The sequence below is a fragment of the Amblyomma americanum genome, chromosome 7 (genome assembly GCF_052857255.1).
Source record: "Amblyomma americanum isolate KBUSLIRL-KWMA chromosome 7, ASM5285725v1, whole genome shotgun sequence".
NCBI lineage: Eukaryota > Metazoa > Arthropoda > Arachnida > Ixodida > Ixodidae > Amblyomma > Amblyomma americanum.
The window spans coordinates 127224744-127244490 of NC_135503.1; the positions used below are offsets into that span (position 1 = coordinate 127224744).

The 19747-nt window shown below is 44.5% G+C and overlaps 1 protein-coding gene across 2 annotated transcripts; it reads right to left on the reverse strand.

The window, feature by feature from the left end:
- Positions 1 to 5358: 5358 nt before the first annotated feature.
- On the reverse strand, positions 5359 to 17540 carry thoc7 (THO complex subunit 7). 2 transcript variants are annotated; one of them, XM_077632953.1, is made up of 7 exons: positions 17286 to 17540; positions 17101 to 17145; positions 16902 to 17025; positions 15661 to 15788; positions 14929 to 15015; positions 10699 to 10893; positions 5359 to 5558 (listed from the first exon to the last, which is right to left on the reverse strand). In XM_077632953.1, the coding sequence occupies exons 1-7, from the start codon at positions 17302 to 17304 to the stop codon at positions 5512 to 5514; spliced, it is 645 nt and encodes a 214-aa protein (XP_077489079.1). In that variant the 5' UTR covers positions 17305 to 17540; the 3' UTR covers positions 5359 to 5511. The 2 variants fall into 2 exon arrangements, with proteins under 2 accessions (XP_077489079.1, XP_077489080.1); XM_077632954.1 differs by lacking the exon at positions 17101 to 17145 and having other exon boundaries at positions 17286 to 17531.
- Between the last annotated feature and the right edge of the window lie 2207 nt (positions 17541 to 19747).

Below are 19747 nucleotides of genomic sequence, written 5' to 3' on the forward strand. Positions count from 1 at the left end.
AAGCTGCCCCGGGTAAAACATCTGACCCCCACTGCAGCATCGATGTTATTCAGTTGAGGGAATGTCTTCAAGTGGTAGATTTTAGCTTGATCAACTCAGCTGATGTAAATGACCTATACCAAGAATTTAATGACAGGCTAACCACGGCAGTTTTGCAATCTTCTACACCTCAAATCAAAAGATACCATAGCACGCCTATCTGTCCCTGGATGACACAAGCTATTATGAAACTTATTAAGGAAAAAGATCACTGGCATACCAAATGTAAACAAAAGCGAGGTAATTCATATTACTTAGTAAAGTTTCGGAGAGCAAGAAACTTAGTTACTGCTGCCATAGGGTCCTGCAAGAAAGAGTATTACTCCCAATTAATTTTGAAAAATGCCCACAGTACGAAAGTTACGTGGCAGATCATTAACTCTGTTATTAAACACGTAGCAAATCGTTTTATTATGCCTGACATAGAAATCTTGGGGATCTCCATTGAAAATCTAGCTACAACGTTCAATGTATATTTTTCCACTATTGGTGCTAGTATAGGAAATACTTGCCCCTGCACTGAGTACCTCCCTCCTCCGCAAAACATTGTAGTGACCATTGCATACCATGATATTACAGTGGATGAGATTGTATATACAGCTACTCATTTTCCATCGAAATTATCAACTGGATGTGATGGCGTTGCCTCTATTGCGCTGAAGGAATGCATTGATATCTTATGCGAGCCACTTGAAAAAATCTTCAACTTTGCCTTCTATTCCTCCACCTATCCCGATCTGCTTAAGCTAGCTAGAATAGTACCGATTCACAAAAATGGTGACCGTAACCACGTTGAGAACTACCGCCCAATTTCCATATTAAGCTGCATAAACACACTTTTTGAAAAACTCGTTGCAAAGAGAGTGAAAATATTTCTCGAGAAAGAAGCCTTGCTATCTCCTCAACAACACGGCTTTCGACCAAACAGATCAACTGGTACAGCCATCATATCGCTAACAGACACGATCAACACTTTCCTAAATGATAATAAAATAGTCTTAGGAATTTTCTTGGACATTAAGAAAGCATTTGACACTGTTGATCACGAAATTTTACTGAAAAAGCTGGTGCATTACGGGTTTAGAGGTATCAGTTTAGAATTCTTCAGAAGTTATCTCAATAATCGGCGGCACATGATCCAACTAATTGGTGTAAAATCTGACTTTGAAACAGTTACGGCTGGTGTGCCTCAGGGTTCAGTCCTTGGTCTGATTTTTTTTTCCTTCTATATTAATGACCTGCCGCATTTCACACAACACTTCTCTGTTTTTATGTATGCTGACGACACTGCTCTTCTATGTGCTCATGAATCTAAAACGGAACTTATTAGCACCGCAAACCGAGAATTGGAAACTTTGTGCAGCTGGTTTATTTCAAATAAACTTGTTGTAAATGTTAATAAGACAAAATGCATAATATTTAGGAGCTCCAGAAAAATCATACATGAAAACCTGCCTTCCGTGCAATGGCTGGGAACACCTATTGCACTTGTCAATAACATCACTTATCTTGGAATAATTCTAGATGAGAACCTACACTGGAAGCCATACATTCAGGCGCTTTGTAAAAAGTTAGCTGCAGCATGCTTTGCACTGAACAAATGCCGAGATTATTTTGGTAATGACATACTCAGAATTATTTATTTCTCAATTTTTCAAAGCCAGTTATCATATTGCATTGAATCATGGGGCCACACCTACCGATCTTATTTGGAACCACTTAGGGTCTTGCAAAAAAGGGCAATTCGATTCATTTCACATTCAGGATACAAAGCCCACACTGCTCCTCTTTTTAAACAGATGGATATACTGCCACTACAATCATTACTTGAATACAGGACTGTCTTGACAATACACACATGTCTTAAGGACAATTACCCGTTACACTCATCGCTATTCTGTATCCCACCACTATGCACTCGCAACGCCACTCATAGAAATTTCCTTCTTTTGAAAACGAAAAATGTCTATGCAGAAAGAAGGATGGCCGATGTTGGTATTAAGCTGTGGAACAAGCTTCCAAGTGAACTCAAACATAGTAAAACTCTTCCTGAGTCATTGAAGAAATATTATAAACAATGAGTGAAGCCAGCGTTTTTTCTTTTCATGTATTTTTGTGTGTTTGTATGCGTTTGTAAAAGAGGCTTGGTGCTCTGAATATTGTTGCTCTATGTACCCATTTATGTATTTCTAATTTCATGAGCTTTTATATGTATGTAATTAATTTTAGTTATGCCTGCAATTTTCTTTGAAACTGAATTGCATGGATCCCAACTAGCTTTTAGCTAGGGATCCAGATGTTTTCACAAGCATGCCTTGTATGAATGTTGAGAAATAAAATTGAATCAATTAACAATTAATTAACCTTCTGCTGCCCCCTGCTACGCTTGCCTTCTCTTGGAATCCACTCCGTTACCCTTAATGACTAGCGGTTATCTTGCCTTTGCATTACATGCCCTGCCCTAGCCCATTTCTTCCTCTTCATTTCGACTAGGATGTCCTTACCCCGCGTTTGTTCCCTGACCCACTCTGCCCGCTTCCGGTCTCTTAACGTTGCATCTATTATTTTTTTTCCTTAGATCGCTGCGTTGTTCTTAAGCTGAACCCTTTTTGTTAGCCTCCACGTTTCTGCCCCATAGGTCAGTACCGGTAAGACACAGCTGTTGTACAATTTTCTCTTAAGATATATGGGTAAACTGGCATTCATGATCTCAGACAACCTGCCATATGCGCTCCACCCCATTCTTACTCTTCTGGTTATTTCCCTCTCATGATCCGGATCAGCTGTCACTACCTGCCCTGAATAGACGTATTCCTTTACCACTTCCAGCTCCTCGTTGCCAATTGTGAGCTGCTGTTCCTTTGCTAGACTGCTGAACATTACTGTGGTTTTCTGCATGGTAATTTTTAGACCCACCATTGTGCTCTGTTTGTCTAACTCATTGATCATGATTTTCAGTCCATCTCCTGTGTGACTCAGCAAGGCAACCTCATCAGTGACTTTTATGATTGCTTTACTAACACCAAACTGTCAACCAATTACTACTAATTTATTAAGCAAAAAACCTGTGTCATGTGTGGCTCTACTTTTGTCTAAATCTGTTTTTGTGCAGTCTGAATGCCTTGCAGCCATGGATCAAACGTGCAAAGCTTGAGTGACATGAACGGCTAGCACGATTGGATAATGATGCTGGGGTTTTTTTTGCACAAGGACATCTAAGGCCAAAGAGCACCAAACACAAGGCTTTCGGTCAGCTCAGGCTAGAATAATTTTCTTAGGTGAGGTTGTACGCATGTAAAATTAATGCCAGGTGTACAGGGTCTAAGAGTAGTCAGTATGTGCACGATCTAAGCACATACTAGTAAAATTCGTTCATTTTTCTTCTTCCAAAGTTCTGTGTCTCTCCTATGTCTTACAGGAAAGACAAGGACTATATATTGTTGTTCATTGGGCACACACTTTTTACATACAGACAACTATGTACAGCTGCTTCTTGACAGCACTGGATCTCTCTGGACATCCCGTGAACCTACTTCACAGCTACTGAAGGACACGGTCTGCGTACCTGGCTCCAGCAGAGACCAGAATCACTGTGCCATGATCACTGTAAAACACCGCGCGACTCGCATCCCCTCTCAACAAGTAAAATTAAAATACGTAAAAAAAAATATTTCCCATGACCTGACTGTGACCTCGTGTTCCAAGGTTTCCATTTGACCAAATTTGCGTTCTAGTTTTTCCCATCTCCCTAATGCACCTTGTCTCAGTTGTATATTCCGCATGTAAACACTGACCAGACAGCCGGTCGTGGTCCCCCTCCAAGCGGGCAAGATACGTGCTGCCCGGACTGGGGAACCAGTCACTTTCGCCCCGTTCAGCACGCCGCGTAGCGTTCTAACTGTTAACATAGGCACCATGATTGCAGATCTCAAGATTTCACTGCCCATGCAATTACCAGCAGCACTTGCCAGGGACACTTTTAATAACATGGTGCACTTAGAGCTTTCCAAAGGCTAAACTAAAACTGACTGTGGTAAGTAATGATACGACTGATTGCCCATTATATGCTACAGCAAATTATATTCCATACCATGTCTGCTGGCCCAATAACTGGTTGACAAAGTGGAAAAGCATGTACTGTATTTGCATGATTGTAAGTCGACACGTAAGTCGACCCCATATCGCGCATCAGAAAAAAAAAAAAAGAGAAGGGCGTGCCCGTGGGCACATTCCAAAACGTAAAGTTGCTGGACTACTCGTCCACACTTGTGCCATCGTCCTCAGCAGTGCTGCCTTCGTCACTGCTGCAGTCCCACAGCACATTGTTCTAATGTCGTTGTCCAGTGAAATCCCCCCCCTTTGCAAACAACCACATAGACTATATTAGGACTTAAAGAAAAAAAGAGAAAACCACAGCATGTCGTCTGCCCGCGCACACTCCGCAAACAACCACACCACGACATTGCATGGAAGAGCTGAGAATTTTACCTCACTGCAGCCACCACACCTGTACCACCCATTCCGAGACAGCAAACTTGCAGCCCAGCACACAGTTGCTCGGTTCTTCAGCGTAAGGAATCACAGTCATCTTGAATGGAGCAGTAAACGAGTGCCGAACACTTGTTGGACGCGGAGCACAAATGACTGACGAAGCACTACATTAAAAACTCGTAAAACATGGCGGCAGTCGGCAAATGCGTCAAACAGAGCCAAAGAGAAACTATGTGTGAGCGCTGTTGACTCTTCCATCTGTTATCGACACTCCCTGGAAGCACTGTCGTTTCGAGGGCGGGTGCTGCGATGCCACTGCAATTGGAACACTGGTCTTTCTATCAACTACCAACACTCCCTTGCATGCAGAGTGCAGAGCACAAGTGGACGAGTGATCAAGTGCACAGAACAGGCGAATGCTACTGGGTAGAGCTGTAGAGCCACCTTAAAACTGCAACCACACTCTAGTGTGTCCCTGCTATCTCTTTTGTCTCGCCTTTATTATGGTGCCATGCTCTGGTTTTGATTGTAAGTCGACCCCCATCCCCACTTCGGATTTTCAAATTAAAAAAAAAAGGTCAAGTTACAATCGGGTAAATACGGTAACTCGAAAATTTTCTGTCGGCTGCCTTGATAAGTAATGGGTTTAGTACTTTCAGTGAATGGGTGGTAAATGCCAAAGATGCTTGAAAATAAAAGTACCCCATGACTACTTATCCAGAGGCTTGCAAACGAAATTCCGACATAGCCCTGTTGTGTACAACCATGTCCATTGCAATTGAACATGCAATCCGTAACTAAATGACACTATGTGAACAAGGCAGAGCGCACTCTTGCTAATGCATTTATTTTCACCACACAAACTGCAGGTCCTTTCATTTCACCTTGCACCTATGTTCGCTAGACAGAAGTGGTGTTTTGACAAAGTGCGGCATACAATGATTCTTGTGATGTGGGCCCCCTTTCCTCCTCCCCACATTGTCATGTGGTGTCCATGGCTTGGGATTCTGCGTCTGCATTCTCTTCATCTGCAAACCAGAAGTGACTGCTGTCAGCAAACTAGAGCTGCCCCTGTAAGTCTGAGCGGCTTGTAATGTTGGTAAGATAAATTATCATGGCAACATTTGTGTCAACCAGGCTGGTCTCAAGTCTTTTCCATTAGAATTTGCTCCCGAGTGGTGTCACACAAGTTGCACGTGGTGCAAGATTGTCCACAGCACTCAAATGTTTTTAGTGTCAGACTGCAATCGATGTTTCGGCTGCTCCATTTTTCCTGTTATATTGTATATACTCACATAATGAACCTGCCCCCCACTTTTGTCGTCCATGATTTACTTTTTCTTTTTAGCCTTTAGCTTTTTGTAGCCAGTTCCTGTTTTCGCGCCGTCCGTAGCGCAGACCTCTGCAACGGGCCAAGATGCTACCCGCCGACAACATCACCCCTTGTCTGTTTATCTTTTGAGGAGAGCTAATGCCAGAGGGGTGGGGGGCACAGCGCTCAGCGAACTTGGCAGAACGCCAAGACGTTATGTGCTCTTGGCTAAGGCTTAAACATTCGCATTAGACACTGGCAACCATTGTGTGTTTATTAACCTCACATAAAAACGTCTGCCGGACCTTCAGGACCAGTGTTCAGCATGTTCGCGTTATCTTGCCGTGACTTGCCAGCGCTGTCGACTACCACAAAATTGTCGGATCGCGTCAAAGTGAACGATGCTAAACACCCGCGGCACCAACACGTCTGACCGCATGCGTTTGTTGATGACGGAAGGAAGGACAGCGGTATATGAAATTTCGACCCTTCCAAAAAAATCTGCTGAAACTTTTTTTCCCACTTAATGAACCCTATCCCCCAACTGACGTCAACTTTTCTGGAAAAAAAAAGTAGGTTCATAACGCGAGTGTATACAATAATTGGCTTTTTACCTCACATGCTTTTATATTTGTAGTCACTGAAGTCATCTATGTTTCATTCAAAATGTATATCAGCTCAGTCCTTTCAAAATCCCAGGTGCTGTTTGATTATCAGTACATACACTGGTTAGGTGTGTACAGCGGAGTACATGCATACCAGAGTACATATCCCACTGCGGAGTAATACAGTCAAACCCGGTATTGATAAACAGCACAATTCACAGCAAATCGTTAGTATAGCCAAACCCACTTATAATGAATTTCATTCCTGAATTGATTATACATGAGAGTGGATGCAGCGGCTGCGAGTGCTCGGTCATATTCTCTAATGACTGACTTGTTTTCCAAAACTGAATTGGGCGTGCTGTTAGTAATTTTGAAGTGCGCAGCTCTGGTTTATTCGCACTGTGCTTGATGCGGCAAATAATCTCCACTTGATGCGGCAAATAATCTCCACCATGTCAGAAAGCGGCAGGCCTTGCCACTACTTCATCGTCATCTCGACCGCACAGCACACTCACCCCAGCACTTGCAGGATGAAGTGCCAGAAACCAGCAGGTACGGAATTGCAGCAACATAAGAATGGCTGGAAATGTGGAAGCAGCACCCTAGCCGAAGCGCGCAATGCGAATGAAGTAAGCATGCAGGGCAAAAAAACAAAGAAAAGTTGCATGGCTGGCATGGTGCCACCAACATCACATAGCCTTTGCAAGCCCCTTGCACCTGTCGCCTGATGCCAGTTCCGACTGGCTGCTCATTTTTTTCCTAAAGCGCAATAGGCTTGGAGCTGCTTGCACGTAGTTGGTCGCACTGGCAGTAGTTAGTGAAGAGAAGCAGTTTAATGTAAGGTGGAGCAAAGGAAGAAAGTCACAGGATCACCTGGATCACCCCATGGTATATACAGTCGGAGAGGCAAATTGGGACGCATGATTTTTCGGACACGCTTGACTATTCGGACTCTTTTGCGGCACCGCGACATGGCCCACGTAACCAGTGTAAGAGCGCTCGCAACTGAATGCTCATTTTTAGACATCGTTCACACTTGCCGCAAATACCCATGCCATTGTATTATGTTTACGGTGGAACCTCATTAATTCCACATGCAAGGGAGATTGAAAACTCATCTAACAACGAAATTCAAGCTAAAGGTAGCCTATTAAATGGAGGGGCTGAAATTCTCCACGAGTCGACAAACTGCATGGCATGGTTTCGAATTCGAACCATTACAGAACATCGTCTGCCACACAAACTTGAACAGTAGTTACAGTTCACATAACTCATCTGTCCCGAAAACGGGAAGAGGTACCAACGAAGCACATGGGAAGCATACAGCTTCATGGAGATGGTGAGTGCGGAAGAAAATGGTGGTGCATTTCAAAACAAGGTCAGTGTGCCAACAGCAAACCGTACAGCAACCCTGACTTTTCTATTGTAAAACCGTCAACTGCAGTATTGATGAGAGGTAAGACGCCTCTCGTTATATATACGCAAGCCACCGCAGAGTGCTTATTGCTGGTTACGACGCCAATTTTAGGTCCAGTCAGTGAGCCTCATTACTAAGGCCAAATCTCGCCCCGTGTGATGTACACAGATGACAGGCGGTGACCGCTTTCTGGAGCTTGGCGTACAATGTCTGTACCGTTGCTGGCATGCTGCTGACAAATTCACGGATTGAGACAAAGTCCAGACGCGTAAGTGAACCCGCCACTACAGGCGCTGCACTGCACCGTCAGTACAACATACAATGAAGGAGAAAGCGAGATGGCGGAACGATACGAACTGACAAACGACCTAAACAAGCACTCCGTCATTGTTGGCCTTCATGATTAGGCCTAGCGACTAGAGCCAAAATTGGCATTGTAACCGGTGATATGCACTCTGCGGTGGTGTGCACATAGTGAGATGCGTTTTGCATGTCATCAAAAAGCCCATTGGTGACGGAGTTATGAGAAAAGCTGGGGCGGCGGTGCATTTTGCCGTGAGTACGCTCACCTTGCTTTGACAAGCACCGCTATTTTCTTCCACTCGCTGTCTCCATGAAGCCATGTGCCTTCCACAAGCTTTGCTGCTAACTCTTTACATATTCGGGATGAAAAACTTGGGACAGAAGAGTTCCGTGAACTGTAACTACTACTGTTCAAATTCGCGCGGCGGTCGATGTCCAAGAACTGTACGAAATCGAAGTACAATGCACCAACTCACTGATAATATCGGCCCCACCTTTTAGGAGACTCCCTTTCAGCTTGAATTTTGCACTGTTTGATCACCCGCCGTGGTGGCTCAGTGGCTAACGTGCTCGTCTACTAAGCTGGAGTGCCTAGGTTCGAACCCGACCACAGCAGCCGCATTTCGATGCAGGCGAAATGCAAAAGGCGCCTGTGTGCTGTGCGATATAATTGCAGGTTAAAGATCCCCAGGTGGTCAAAATTATTCTGGAGACCTCCACTACGGCACCTCTTTCTCTATTTCTTCTTTCACTACCACATTCCTCCCTTCACATATGTCCCATGTCTACCAACATATGTGACACAATTACTGCGCCATTTCCTTTCCTCAAAAACAAAAAATTGTTTGATCAAGTTTTCAATCTCCCTTGCAGTCTGAATTAACGAGGTTCCGCTGTACACATTATACGGCGGGTTGGGTATTGGTGACAAATGTAAATGAGGTCCAAAAAAGTGGCAAGTTTTAATGCCGTTAAACTGAGTAAATGTGTGAAAGCATGTGTTGAGCCTGTTTGGCTCATGGTTTCGCTCTGCTGTGTCGACCGCACATCTGGCAACGATATTAGACTCAGGTTAAGCCCTGAGCGAGGTTAAGGGGGGAAAGCTGGTCTTAGAAAAAAAATTTTATTGCTGCAGCCACATTTATGAAAACATCAGGAAATATGTATGTTTGTGAGCTGATTTCAAATATGCAATTTAAATTTATGTGAAATAAGCCCTTGTGCACTTACATATAGCTTTCACGAAAGCTTGCTGCAGGGAACTTTCTAGAATGCATGCCATTGGCTTCTCTTGACATCAAGCTATGCAGTAAGGTTAAATTTAGAAGTTGAGTTGCAAGGTTTTGAAGTTGCCACTTCACAAACGGGAAGAAAACTTTATATTCTTGTTTCTGAAGTGACAACTTCAAAATCCTATAACTAAACTTCTATGATAGACAGGATGATAATTTTATGTTATTGCATAGCTTGATATCAAGAGAAACCAATGGCATGCAATCTAGCAAGTTCCCTTCAGCAAAATTTTTAAAAGCTCTCAGCAAAAACGTCACAGAACATACTGCTTAAGTGCACAAGGATTTGTTGTACATAACATTAAATTAATATTTTGAATCAGTACACAAAAATACATATTCCCTTATTCCCCGATGTTTTCATAAATATGACTTCATTTATAAGAACTTCTTTCTCAGACCCTCTTCCCCCCTTAAGCTGATCTGATCTGTTCGTGCCGCAGATGAAAGTTGATGAAGACGAGCAGAGCACGAGAGCGTGTTGCACCTTAGCATGAGGTGCGATTGGCTGCGGCGATAGCATAGTGCTCTCGTGCAGTGGCCAGCGAAGCTGATCTGTTCGCGATGCCGCGGGTTCGAATCCAAGTCGAGGCAATGTTTATTTTATTTCTGCACCCTCAAGGTCAGGGACGCCATAAGAATTTTGGCTGGGTTTGACCCTACAAAGTAGTGCTTTCGAGCTAAAAGCTGATCAGTCAGTTGCAGCGTGTATGAAATTTCAGGCGCTTTTATACATTGGCTCTATACGACATGTTGCAGTGGCGCGAAAAGTCCGAATGGTCAAGTATATCCAAAAAATCAGAGGTTCGAATTTTCAGTCGGTGATATATGCTTTACGGCCAAGTGTGTTTAACATATATATTAAAAAGTGCATGTGTTTGTTAAAAAAAATAAACAGTCAGTTTGATACAGCCAATATTTCGCAACATCCGTGTTCGTTATACCGAGGTTGGCCTGTATATTTCACATGAATAATGACAAAAAGCTTCGGGTGTTTGATACATTGCATAATCCACTCTACACGAGTTTGTTATAGTTGGTTTGACTACTGAGTCTTTCGAGTATTTGTATTAGTCAATGTAAAAAATCATGATGATGATTACCCAATTTTTGAAGGGACATGGTTTACACCGATTGCCTATGCTTTGAAACAGAGTTCTTGAGCATTTCAACAATGCAGTCACTGCAATAGCGGACAAAATTAAAAATGGTGTTGAAAGACAAAGAAGAGCTCACCCTTGAGGATGCGGCCCAGCTCGTGCACTGAGCTCAGCAGCACGTGGAACTGCCGCCGCCGGTGCTCAAGGCGTGAGTCGAGTGCCTGCTGCGACTCCTGCAGTGACCGGATCTGCTTCTCGAGACACTCGAGCTGGGCAAGCATGCCTCGCCTGTCTGGCTGCGTCGCTATCACCTTGGCCAGGGCGTCGTATTCTGAGTGGAAGAGGGGGACAAAGGTCACCTTGTGGGAATGCATGACAGTCATGCCAAGCCGGCAAGATCTCCAGTGAGCACCACTACCACGTGACTAGACTTTAGGCGGCAGGATGTCGAGCGGCCAAGAGTACAGTCAGTGTCACGCCTGTGTAAAACACTTGACCAGTGCGCAGCAAGCTACAAAATGTGAAATCAGACAGCAGCTAAAAGTTTTCAGGCGACTTGCTCCAGCCCACCTGGCTTTATATGCCAACGTGGCTTCACTTCTACGCAAGTGTTACCTCTAGCAGCTAGCAGCAGCAGCTAGGCATTGCTTTGTTTGCAAAGATGTGCACTGAAGCACTCTACACTATTCTGTCATCAATTGTAGACCAATCAAACAATATTTGTGGGCTTCAAGTTTTTCACATAAATTTAGAGCATGTTAACAATGCGCAGCAGGCAGCATCAAAGTGGCTGCAAATTACAGATGCATACAAAATACCAGCTATGATGCAAGAATCCCATACAGAACTGGCAGTCAACCATTCAGCTGTATAGAGGGTTTTGGCTGAAAGAGTCCTTCACTGCATAGGAGGCGCTACTCAATATTTTCAATTAATAACTACTATAAATAAAAAATGACCCCCCCCCCCCGTGCCTTTGGAGCGAAATATTCACTAAAAGACCCAAAACATCGCCCACCTCCTAAATATCATGTGTGCTTTGACGCCTCCGAAATCCCAGGAAGCTCTCAGCAAAAACATCTGATGGCGCCAGATGACCCGTCAATGAACACCGCATGTGACTCATTTCAAACAAAAGACATGATACCACCACACCTACTATGACTCGAAAGTTCGCCCAGTGTGTATTTTTTTCTTGATATCTCCGTAGTTTAGGTGGGCATCATATCACAACTTTACGGTACTTACAACTTTTACGCTGCTGAAAAGAGAGTTACATGATGGGAGGACTGAAAAGTAACAGGAAATGTTATAAAAATTCACACTCATGGCAATTTTAAAATTTAATCCCTCTCAAATTACTGTTTGTTACCCAATGCATCTGTCCAGTTTCTTAAAAAAAAAAAAAAAATCGCTGCGACCGCATTGGTTCAGTGGTTAAGGCGCTTGTCTACTGAGATGGCGTACCCAGGTTCAAACCTGACCAGGCCGTGCTTCCATGTCAGTGCACGTTAAAGAATTCCAGGTGGTCCGAATTATTCCGGAGCCCTCCACTATGGCACTCCCTCCTTTATCTCTTGGCACAGTTCCATCCAGATATATTTTCAACTGATGGCCTTCAGTGGCTCTGTTGCCTTCCTCTTTACTTCCTCCACATTTAGAAACTTTTCATCAAGCACAAAGTGGACGCTAGGGCAAGTTGGTACAACATTAGCGGAACAGTGCAAAGGCGGGCACGTGTCTGTGCGCCTCTTTTTGACGTCCGAGTCTGCACTGTTTCGCTAATGTTGAACTTTTCATCCGTCTCATCTCGACATTAAAATAAACTGCAGGTGGCCAGACCCGGGGAGTGTGGGGAGGAGGGTTCTGTGAATGATGGTGTGCCATCATCAGCCAGAATTCACTGACATGAACTGAAAGAAATCTTATTAAATGCCTCAACTTTATCAACTGTTTGATGACAACCATCCCTACAGTAAAAGCTCGTTAATTCAAGCCTTGTTAATTCGAACTGTACCACTTAATATGCCCATGTTCCATTGAAGTCTATGTAAAACAGCCCGTTAATTCGAACGTGAACGGGTTGCCCTACTGATAAATCGAATTAGGGCGGCCTGAGCAGGCGCCGAACCAAGTAACGCTCCTGCGAGGCTACGTTGCCTCTTTGGAAATGCGGAGAGGGTGAAATTGCAAATTGGCGTGCAAAGTGCAAAGCTGGGTAAACAGGAGAGAGGGCTGTCTTTCCGTGTTAGCTACTGTATGGCAGCGGCAACTAACTGTGTGACCTTTGAGATTTATGCCTGGCTTGCTTTTATGTGTTGATCCTTAGTAGCTTGCTCTGTTAAGCGATGGACAACGCTATCAGCGACGCGATACAGCGAATCAGACGCGCCGCAGCGTCTCCAGCACTCCAAATCCGAAACCACACGGTTGTGCATGAAACTGCGATGTGCGCGAAACAAACAAATGTCTGCTGTGCATTTTTGTCTCAGTGTTGCAGTGCCTTTTGTGTGCGATTGGTTGAAGCCATAGCCATCAACCTATGTGGTGTACCACAGTGTAGTACTTTAGAAATGTCCGCCTGTGATAATTACCACGCCAGAACGCTAGAAGACAGGATTGAAACCATGAGTGAAGGCGGCGCCGGTGTGTTATCGAAAAAGGATACTTCCAAAAACTAAAACATGCTATTGGTTTGGCAGTTTGAGACTCTGGCTCAGAAGTGCTGGAAAATCGGGCAATGTATGCATGGCTGTCCTGGCAACTTTCGCTTTTCGACCTTAAAGGGATACTGAACAAAAAGTCGGCTGCGGAGATTTCTGTTCAAAGGATAGCTGTGGCACTGAGAATAACCAAAACAACATTCCTTGGAAACAGAAACAAACAGAAAGTAGTTATTTTAGCGAATATTTCCCAACTGCCGCACATAGCGGCCACTTGTGAAAGCTCTCACAATACGGGATGCAATGTCAGCCTCACCCGTCGCAGGCTATCGCTAGCACGGACCGCACGAAAGTGACCACATTTTGCATGCTTTTGCTTCTTTGTACAGTTCATTTCGTTCGGTTTCCTCGTGTCCACGCTTCAAGATTCTCTGCCTGCATCTCGTGGCTGCATGCTCTGCGTGACTACTTTACTGATTTGGTCAGAATTACCCGAAAATTCTCATTGTCCGCAGCAACAGCGAACCAAGAAATCAACACTTCACAGAGATGGTACTGTTAATGCCATCTCACGCCCGCCAGAGGAGCCAGCGGGTGGGGATTCCTGCACTGCACACTGCCAAGCCAGCTTGCCTATGACGTTGCTGAGGGTAGGTGTGACATCATGCTGCCACTCGTAGGCAGGTGCTTGATGAGTGTGGCCTGGTGGCCACTCACAAAATGACCAAAATACAGCCATCTGCTTAAAAATAACCGGAATGATGACAGTATACTTTGGTGAATCGTATGTTACGGAAGAAAACCTAGCACATTCTCAGTATTTCCAGATTTTTATTCAGTATCCCCTTAATGGGCACGCAACCTTGCAACCTGGAAGTGTGATTCTGTGAGCTGCGGAGGTTGTGCTAAAATTTTGGTCAAAAAGCGGAAGTCGTGGAACTGTCGCACGCTGCTCGATTGTCCACCTTTGCAACCACGTTCACAGGTGGCTGCATGACCTTCGCAACCCCAGTGAGGTCCTCCGGTCACTCTGAACTCCGCTCACCTCCTCAGTTTTGAAGGCAAAGAAGAAGCCTTCCGACAAGTTCGGGCTTTAGAACAGAAGGTATTACCTGTTGCCTTCCGGGACAAAAAAAAGCAGAAGGTGATGACGAAATAATTTAAAACAATAAAACAGGGTAATCTCACTACCAGCCTGCTACCTAAACGAAGTGTACGAATATTCTGTACACATTTGTTAGTTTGAACTTCAATTAATTCGAACTGTGTTGGCATCCGAACGAACTTTTACTATATTGCACCATGATTGTTTTGGATGTTTTTGCTGATTCTGCTTGGTGAAGAATGCTCAGGTCTGAACTGGTTTTAAAACTACATGCTCATGTGCTTGAACTGAGAAAGCTTTTTGCAGCTGCTACCAGAATATTTACGAAGACTGTGACAAAGGCTCAATAAAAATGATGCAGCAATATAACAAACCTTTACCCCAATCACACTGCTTAGCCAACTGATGCTGTGGGCAGAAACATTAAATCAAAATGGGAATGGGTTACACTTGTCAAGACAAAAAAATAGACAGGTGGCTCTATGAGTGGAGTGAAAAAGAGGAAAAGAAAAACAAACAGATACAAAACAAGGTTGACAGCAGAAGCAGGTGCACGCAACATGTGCAGTCACGAGCAGCTTATTACAAGTAAACTCACCCTGCTTGTTCTTCCGGATGCTCTTGGCTTTCTGCAGTTCCAACTTGTTCTCTACAATCTTCTTCTGGGCATTTGCAATGCCAACCTCTGAGACATTAAAAAAAAAAAAAAGCCAGTCACTGGAAGCAGTGTGCCACATGCACAGCAGCATCTCTAGAATAGCGTTGCCTTTGCTGAGTTCTTCAACATCCAAGGAAACTATTAAAGAGTTACAGGTACAACACAACAGCAGACACTTCCAGCAGGCATCTATCAGCCATGAAATTAGCCAGAACATGAAAGCTACTTTCACGTTCTGTGGCTTGAGACCTAACATTGCTGCAGAAAGCAGTGCACTCATCAGTACCACCTCTTGCCCTAGGGTAGGTGGATAGTCCACCTGTTTCTAATTAACTGCCACTAAGCCACTGCCCACAGTGCACTGCAACAGTAGACCAATAGCACAGCCTCAGCCCAACTGTGGTACAGCTACTGTATCCACTTCTTCCTCTCAAGGCCCAGCAAAAAGTTGGGGATCCTTTTACTTAATAAAAATGTCTGCTTATGTCATACGCTATTTCAAACTGCCCACTCATTATAAACATTTAGCTGAACAATAAAAGTCTTGATCCTAAAGTTCTCGCTTCCATGTCTGGCTAAGAACTTATTGAACAATGCATGTGTTTCGTGCAGCTCAGTGCAGAAGAGACAGCCTAATTTTTTCGATTCTTAGTTTAAAACCAACCAGCTCACCAATTTCACTATAAAGCTTTTCGTAGTTCTTCATCTCCGCATCGTTCATGGCCAGGACATGCTGGGACTTGGCGATGGAGAACTCACATTGGGCCAGAGTCATCAGCATGCGCTCATACACGATCCGGCTGCACAGGCAAGGTCAGCGTGTGAACACACTTCCAGTGTGCACTGTTGTGCTGCAATGATGTCTTACGGAAGCTACAAGGCCCCAAATGAGGCTGTGTGGACAAGAAGCACTGCCACTAACTATGTGGACGTGAACACATGGACTCCACCTTGCAGGTGACATACAAAAATGTAACATGTCAACTCTAGCACTGGCATTTTGTTTCAGCAACGGCACCAGCAAGTTGCAAAGCAAGTGAATCCTGAGGTTCCAGGAAAGCATTCAACATCTGAAGGCAGAACAGTAAATAGTCTCCAATGATAGTTCTTGCTTTTTGCACCTCCCCATGCTCCACCTTATGTCCTAAGGTACAATCGCTCACTTTAAACTAGTTTTAGGCAATTTTTGTGGCCCACCATAAACAAGCTTAGGCCAATGATTACTGTATTCATTCAGATATAGGTCCACCTATTTGTCACAGATTATTGTCCAAAACTAAGAAGTCGGCCCATAACTGTGTCCAAGCTAGCTGGAACTCGAACTGTGACTCGAGGAAGACACCAGTTTGATCATAAGCAGTAAGGTGAACAAAGAACCCTTACCACATTAAAATCAAACTGTGTTCATTGTTGCTGGAACTCAAACTGTGACTCGAGGAAGTACACCAGTTTAATCGTAAGCAGTCAGGTGAACAAAGAACCCTTACCACATTAAAATCAAGCTGTGGTCATTGTTGTGCCACTTCTGCACTCTTTTTTTTTTTTGCCCCTTGAATTTCCTCTCTTTTCAGGGACGACAAACATCAGTAACTAGAGCAATGTTCAGCAGTAACTAGTGCGATCTGCAATTGTGCAATAGTAGCATCACAGTTCAGCACATAGGTGTCCACCAAATAAAGCGTCAGCAGCCTGCCCTGTCTTATGTGCATCTTTGGTTTTAGGTTCGTGGTGCCGCGCCAGCATGCTTTTGTAAGAAACAAGTACAGCAGCATGTACTACTTCGAAAATGTGTTTTGGGAACCATTCACACACAAAAAAGAAACACTTGGGACACTGGTAGCACGATAATAAGGTGTTCTCTTTCCCACTGACAGCATATGTGCCGTGCTTGGAACATGGGCAGTTACACTCACTTCTCTTCTTCGGTGTCGTCGTCAGTCATGCACCACTTGAGAAAAACCTTGAGCAGCATGTTCAGCCTCCTGTCGTCGCCCATCCCATCGCCATCGATCAATAGTTTCCTGCGGATGATCTCATCTGCAAAGCACACGCGGGTCATGTCACAGGGCCAGAGCCAAGCGGAGTAATCGCAAAGAACTGCGTGCGGTATACCCAGAGTCCTTGCAGGGCGGCACGGTCTCTGCAGCGACACGGTCACTTGCGAACCGCAAAATTGAAAAGGAACCAACCCAAAGAGACTATCAGTCTAGGTAACGCAACACTACTGAAAGTGCAAGATATGCCTAGTTCGGAGCTATGCTCTCAACGCGGCACTCGAGATGAAGCAAGGCGCTTACCTTCTGTCACGGGGGTCATGGCAGAGTCCCCGAGCTTTCTAACGCTTTGCGCCAGCACGCGTTCTGCGATTCCCGCATCCGACGGGACGCGAGATCCCAGTCAAGTTCCCAAGAGCTCGGTTTCTTCACGAGCAGTACTAAGAGCGAAATTAAAGTCCACGTACTACAAGACAACTCTCTTTCGAAAACAACGCCATTGGTGTTTGCCGCACAATGTCAACAGCAAAATGGATCGCATTGGATACTATCGGATTATGCTGCTTAACGATGGTTGCAGCTGCTGGAAGCTGAAAAAAAAAAAAAGCTTATTCGTAAATTTTCTCGTGCTTCGATCCTCGCAAAGGAGCCTTTTCCTTCGCAAAGGCGCTCAGTGCAAAGTTGACCTGAAAGGGGCATAATCAATGCATTGTTTTGCCTTTTGGTTGCATAGAATGAGTTACAGTGATGCTATTAGCATCGGTCGTACCGCGTATACTTCGGTTTTTAATATCTTAATTAGCTCGCAAAAACAAATTCATGGCACTGACGGGGTCACCATACAGTGGTGATTTTTAGCAGTGGATATGACATCACTTAGTGGGAGCTTCATGATTGGACAAACAGTAAATATACTTAAAATTTGGCTAATATCTAGAGATATGTTTTGTCAAGTTTTTATGTTCTATATTACATCAACAAAACCAACTTTTTTGGCTTAGATAAAAGCGCTGTAAAGCAAGGAAAACAAAAATACACCACCAGAGGCTCTGGCTACTCTTTGCATCGAAGGACTTTGCGCTTCTCTGTAAACATCCTACGACCTAGTACACAACACTTCATGGTTACTCTCTATGTATCTGACAATGGCTTTCCGGAATCGATCTGATCGAGCCATTGCACAACGTTCGTTTCGGTTCCAGGGAAGGATGCAAAAAAAAAAGCCGTTCGTTTCACATTTAGCAGTGCGCATCGTCAGCTTCTGGGAGACCACCGGGCGGCGGCGCCAGATATCGCCACGTTCCCGTCAACAGCGAGCGCTCCTTGCTCGCCGTGACCAACCAGCGCGCTAGGAGCGGCGGGCAATGGTAGGCGGTAAGCAGTAGCGGTCACGGAGGGAGACTATTTAGGAGTGGAAACTACGTTGCTGCGGCGACCAGAAAAGGTCACAAGACCGCGGAGCCACTTAGAGTTTGTTATCTATTAACTAGAGGGAAAGCTGGCGGCACGGCACCTGTACCTCCATGGGCGCGCAAACCTTCATGGGGCGATGAGCTACTTTTGGTGAGCTACACAGAGTGAGCGATGAGCTGCACAGAGTGGCGTTACAGAGATGTCCCATTCCGCAGACGACTTCGGCGTAAAAGTAGTGCGCAAAAGCCACAGTAGCGAGAACGCAACAACACACGACGCCAATAAAAGGTTTTTGTTTTCCGAAATGCTGTGGAAAAACCTTTTAAATTGTTGAAGCGACAAACATTTTTTTAAACCATATTTATTTTTAAAAGTGCGCCTGTTAAGCAGGAATTATTGGATTTTATGGTCTGCAATGCTTGGCCAATAGGAGAGCAAGCCATCGCTTATTTTGGGCAAACTTTGCATTTACATGCTTTTCTGCTCGTTTGTTGCAATTTATAGACAGGATATTGAATGTTAGGACATTCTTGATTATCGAACAACGTTTGTTTTTTTCATGATTTTTTGGCCAAAAGTTATGGTTTTGCAGTCGGTAGCTCTCCGCCCCATGATGCTTAGAGCGCCCATGGTGGTTCAGGTGCTCTCGAGGAAGCTCCATGCTAACTCCCATATGCGGGGCGCCAGCTTTCCCTCTAGTTAATAGTAAGAAACTCTATGGAGCCATTTAAAGCCCCTTGATAATTTGAAAGTAGCGACACTCTCCTCCGCGCCGCGCTTTCCTCCTCGATTCTCCTCGCGCGGCGGCTGTGAGCTCTGCGCACGACACGCTTTTTCTCCTTGGCGCCCGCCGGCCGACCACAGCAGACTGAGCGAAGCGCGTGTTTTTGGGCCAGCTCTGCGCTCCAGGAGTGCACAAAATCTTTGAAAAATTGCAAAAAAAAAAACGTTGAGAATGCCGAAAGTAACGTTCATGAAGAGATTGGTTTCTTCTTAGAACTGTGTGAATGGGGAATACTGACGTAAACAAAGCCTTCAGGCGAGCTCGGTACTGCAGACATTTAAGTCACATGATAAGGTGTTTTAGTTTGTGCTCCTGATTTAGTACTGCCTCTGACTTTGTCTGTTTGTTTTTTTAGAGCGTGAACTCTGTCGCCGCAGTAAAGCTTCGGAAAACGACCCGGGCTGGTGCTCTGAACTTCAAGATCAGAGAAGGTCAAAGCGGGACTTAGTCTGTTTCGCTACTGTCAAGCTATGAGTCTAGGCATAGTATATGTCACGTGGTAAACCGTGAGTTTGGATCACTGGTTAATTATATATTTATTATGACTAATTACTATAAGTCAAATTAA

Bases quoted from the DNA above. Each gene is read 5' to 3' on its own strand.
- thoc7 (XM_077632953.1), bottom strand. The intron at 15,016-15,660 runs GTGAGCTGGTTG...TTAATGTCTCAG, and splicing joins AAAGCTTTATAGTGAAATTG to AGGTTGGCATTGCAAATGCC. The intron at 10,894-14,928 runs GTGAGTTTACTT...TCTTCCACTCAG, and splicing joins CATCCGGAAGAACAAGCAGG to AATACGACGCCCTGGCCAAG.